The sequence below is a fragment of the Hordeum vulgare genome, chromosome 7H (genome assembly GCF_904849725.1).
Source record: "Hordeum vulgare subsp. vulgare chromosome 7H, MorexV3_pseudomolecules_assembly, whole genome shotgun sequence".
NCBI classification, from domain to species: domain Eukaryota; kingdom Viridiplantae; phylum Streptophyta; class Magnoliopsida; order Poales; family Poaceae; genus Hordeum; species Hordeum vulgare.
This window is the reverse complement of record NC_058524.1, coordinates 618,840,070-618,844,601: the sequence shown is the minus strand read 5'-3', so window position 1 is coordinate 618,844,601 and position 4,532 is coordinate 618,840,070. Positions and strand designations below refer to the sequence as shown.

At 48.3% G+C, this 4,532-nt stretch overlaps 1 protein-coding gene across 1 annotated transcript; it reads right to left on the bottom strand.

Moving 5' to 3' along the window:
* Positions 1 to 283: 283 nt before the first annotated feature.
* LOC123412734 (bidirectional sugar transporter SWEET6a-like) lies at positions 284 to 2,611 on the bottom strand. The gene is made up of 5 exons (XM_045105671.1): positions 2,456 to 2,611; positions 2,142 to 2,358; positions 1,871 to 2,032; positions 812 to 931; positions 284 to 733 (listed from the first exon to the last, which is right to left on the bottom strand). Exons 1-5 carry the CDS (start codon positions 2,533 to 2,535, stop codon positions 581 to 583), a joined length of 732 nt encoding a protein of 243 aa, XP_044961606.1. The 5' UTR covers positions 2,536 to 2,611; the 3' UTR covers positions 284 to 580.
* Between the last annotated feature and the right edge of the window lie 1,921 nt (positions 2,612 to 4,532).

Sequence of the window (4,532 nt, the reverse complement as noted above, 5' to 3'; positions counted from 1 at the left end):
TGCTCCTCTGGCGTTGCTTAATCCACCCGCGACGCTGGCCCGGGAAGAGGAGTGGGCCAGAGAGATGAAATTCCCGTTTGCACGGCTGTGTGGGGTGAACATTTCCACCAGCTGACATCGCAAACCAGCATAGCTAGGTTCTCTAAATAACCGCGTTTCAGCCGACGGACATCTAAGGTGTTCGCCGCAGAAAGCTAAAAATCCTACAACAGATTTTTAGAATCTGCAGGTAACTAATTCATCAAGCGCATCATTGCATAAGAGTAGATTCAGAGAGTGCACGTACGTGACAAGCATGGTGTAATTATTCTGGACAACTCAGCTACATATATAAAGTTCCAATTTGCGCCTCTGCATGAATATAGTTCTAATTTGCACGAGGGCAGACGACAGAGGTTCACGAAACGCACACTCGATAAGACTAGCTAGCTAACGAAGACTAGCACACCACACTTGTTGAAGCATCACCCGGAATTCAACTACCACTCAAAATGTTTAGGGCTAAAATCTCAGCCGCCGTCCGGACCAGAATCACTTGAAGACGGCGGGCGGGCTTGCTGCTGCTGCCGCAAGCCAAAGCTTATCTCTCGACGGCGACGGAGACGTTGCCGCCTCCGGCGGGGTTGCTGGTGGGCAGCTCGACGCTCTTGTCCTCCTTGGGGGTTCTCTTGTAGTAGCAGAAGTAGAGGATGAGCTGCGCGAGGCCGAATACAGTGCCAAGGCCATTGGGGATCTGCATCCATTGGGGACCGATGAGACAAGTGTAAATCTAGCTGGGTAACTGTATGTATGTATGTAAGTATGTACTGACCGTGACGTAGAGGTCGAACTTGATGAGCGCGTAGGCCGTCCAGCAGAAGCCGTTGAGGAAGTTGACCAGAGACAGGGTGAATGGCATGTACTCCACACTCTTGGTCTTGATCACTTTACCCTGCAATAAAAGTATTAAGTACAATCTTATCTTAGTAGTTACATCTGGTGATAAAAGCACACGTACTTAGGTAATCCCAATTAATTAACAAGGCTGACTCATTGAATTTTTTATCTAGATATGATGAGTAAAGAAACTCACTGGTTAATTAACATCATAACTCATAGATTTGGCAAGAGTGGAGGGTCACAACAAGAAGCAAAAGAGAAACATGCATGCACTATATGAATGCATCCGTCCTCAGGGCATTGGCACATACGTTTGTGATGAAGTGCTGGATCACAGGTTTTAGTTAGATCTATGTAGGGGTTGCGGACCCGTCACCCCAACAGCTAACACGAGATATTGGCGGCCGGGTGCAACAGAAAGTTTGGTTGGCTATAGCTATACACACGGCATGCAAGTACAGATCCACAACGGAAGGACTCGTACGTGTTGCGTTACCTTTGAGGTATATAGAAATACCGTGAGCTTTTGTGACAAAACATATGAACACAGAACAACATCTTGTGAAATAACTTGTGTGTCTGAAGTATATCTACGTGAATTGAACAGCATGCATCTTGTAAAATAACTTGAGTGTGTGGAGCCGGACCCCTACGTGAATCTAGAGACACAAAAGACAGAATATGTACACAAGGCAACATCTTGTCTTGTGGAAATAAATTGGGTGCGTGATGTGCATCTACTATATGTCAAGTGAGCAGCATGCATCTAGGCACTCAAATGCACTTGGGCCCAAGAGCTTGGATCATGCAGATTAGCCATGCATGTCTTCTAAACAATGCATGCATGCTATCACACCATACGTACGACCAGAAGGGCATAAACACACAACTAACAAAGCTCAAAACAAATGAAATGAAACAAAATAACAGCGCCTCCAGAAGAGAGTGCATGCACACGTACGATCTATGAGGAGGGTGTGTAAGTACGTACCATGATGGTGAGCGGGGAGGCGTACATGATGGTTCCGAAGATGACGCAGAGGATGCCGACGATCATGGATCGCTTCTCGTGGGTGTGGGCGCCGATGAGCACGCCGAGCACCACGCAGACCATGAACACCGCCTCGGCGGCGAGCACACCGAGCATCTTCAGCTGCACGCACGAACGGACGGGCATGGGTACGGTTAGGGCCAGATCGATCTTGTTCTATCTAGATGAAAGCCAACGACTGGCAAGGGGGGGTTAGGGATGTGGCACGTACCCGCTTGTTGTTGGTGGAGTAGATGAAGAAGATGATGAGGTAGGAGCCCTCGACGACGAGCCCGATCCCGTTGATGGTGACGACGAGGATGCTGTTGGGGTGGACGATGGGAAGGCCGTAGAAGACCCAGAGCATGCAGTTGAGCAGCGTGGCCAGGTAGGGGTCCGGCTTGAACTCCTCCACGTCCTTGGCCTTGATGATCCGCCAGAAGGTCTGGCTGCAACACCAGTGGCAAGGCAAAGAAAAACAATCAGGTCACCGACGACCACCTTCCATGTCTACAGATCAGACCACACAAGGAGGAGGCGGCTTACACAGGGGAGAGGAAGAGGCCGAAGGAGATGACATTGCCGATGATGCCGACGACGTTGCGGGCTGCGTCGGCGGAAACCATCTTGGTCCGGTCGCCGGGATGGAGGAGCTCACGCGCTTGAGGAAGGAGGAAGGAGGAAGGGTTGGTTGTGACTTGTGATGAGTTGGGGGGCGAATGGGCGATCGGGGGAGCGTACGTATATAGGCGCGGCGGCTTGGCCTTCCCCAAGTTATCGTTAGGGTTTAGTAGGCGGGTTGGAACTGATCTCAGTCAAAACGAACTCACCGGGAGAAAAGGGCGGGAGGGATAAGCATCAGCTGCTCGATCCATCGTACGTTGCCCTCATAGTCATCTCATCGGTGGCAGCCAACGTACAGAGATTGATCCGGTCAAATAATGCTCCCGATCCATCGATCGAGCTAATAACGTCCCGTATATCAAGGAGGTGCGTGCTCACCTTAACACGTGCATCACAAATCCACCGTTTTTCTTGCGAGAATGCAAATCCACAATTAGTATATGGCTTGTCTGCCAAGGCTTCAGATTATGTTTGTTATAATAACCTTGTGTATAAAGCTGGTATGTGCGTGAATTTTTGAACCTACACTTGATGAAGAGAATCTCGGGTGATTACATTTACGTATAGAAAAATTATAAGGCACCCTAAAAAAAACTCGAAGGTAAGATTTTAAGAAGGTAGACGTAGCCGTTGGATGGCGCGTGCGACGCCATCCAAACTTCGCTTGCGTTTGCCACAATTGTTTGCAGCAAGGACAGTGTTGCCCCTATGGCTTTCCAACACGAGCTGTGTTGCAATCTGTTCTGGCCACCCGTCACAAATATTGGAGCATATACCATGTTGCAGTCATCAATTGCAACATGGATCGTATTGTGGTCATCTCCAACTTGCATGATGTGGTCCTACGGACATCCCTTGCATGACGTGGGTCTACGAACATCCCTTGCGACATATACGCCGTTGGGGTCACCCATTGCAACATGAACCGTATTCAGGGGCGGACCCACGTTGGGCTGAGTGGGGGCCCCGGCCCCCAAATCATTTTCTACTTTTACTACTATGAAGCCTAATATTTTACTAGTTGGGCTCCCGGTTAGCCAAATATTAGTGTGCCCGGTCACTTGGCCCCCGCTGGATTCTTGGGTTGGGTCCGTCCTTGACCGTATTGCAGTCAGTGCCTATGTGGCTTGGGTCCAACTCATAGCAGAGGTTGCTGACGTCGCTCACAGCAGAGACCCTATTTGTAGTTATGCTCATACATGCATGCAATGTCTCGGAACATGAGAGTTGTGGGCAACGAGTTGCCGAAGAATCCCGCTTGCAGAACTGCATTCCTCCGGGGCCAGCTTCAAAGCAGCATCCACGGCCGGATTTCTTAGCCCTGAGCGTCGCTTTGTAGCGCACCAGCGGCACACAGAAGTCGACCCTCGTAGCATCAGATATGTTCTTGTAACACTAGTAGCAGCTAGGGATGGCACCCGCAGGGTATGGGTACAGGTGGAGGCTCCCAATACCCTTACCCGCGCCTTCTGATATTACCCATCACCCTTACCCATATCCATAAACGGGTACAATTTTTCTCCATACCCGTTACCCGACAGGGTAGACGGGTACCCATGAGTAAAATTACCCATATTTGCAAACATCAATTTAAACAACTTACAGTTATAAAATGCATTGTATCATATAGTTTACAAAGATAGATTGTAACTACAACATATACTTATAAAACAACATCATATAGTCATAAACAACGACACATAGGCATACACTTTCAATTCATAAATTATTGACATAGTGTAGATTGTAGAGATAATTTTGAGTTTACATAGATTTTATATGGGTACATGGGTATATGGGTATGGGTTATATGATCTCATACCCGTACCCGCTCTATCCGATGGGTTACATATTTTTTTATTTATATACTCATGGGTATATTTTTGTCCCATATCCTTATTCTAATAGGGTTTTTATCCACAGGGTACGTGGGTAATGAGTACCATCCCTAGTAGCAGCTACCATGGCACCTCCGGTTGCTGCTCTCCCAAGAAGAAAG

Coding starts and splice junctions, on each gene's coding strand:
- LOC123412734 (XM_045105671.1), bottom strand. CDS start 2,535: ATGGTTTCCGCCGACGCAGCCCGCAACGTCGTCGGCATCATCGGCAAT. Junction 2,359..2,455: donor GGCCTCTTCCTCTCCCCTGT/GTAAGCCGCCTC, acceptor CTGGTGTTGCAG/CCAGACCTTCTGGCGGATCA. Junction 734..811: donor AGTTCGACCTCTACGTCACG/GTCAGTACATAC, acceptor CAATGGATGCAG/ATCCCCAATGGCCTTGGCAC.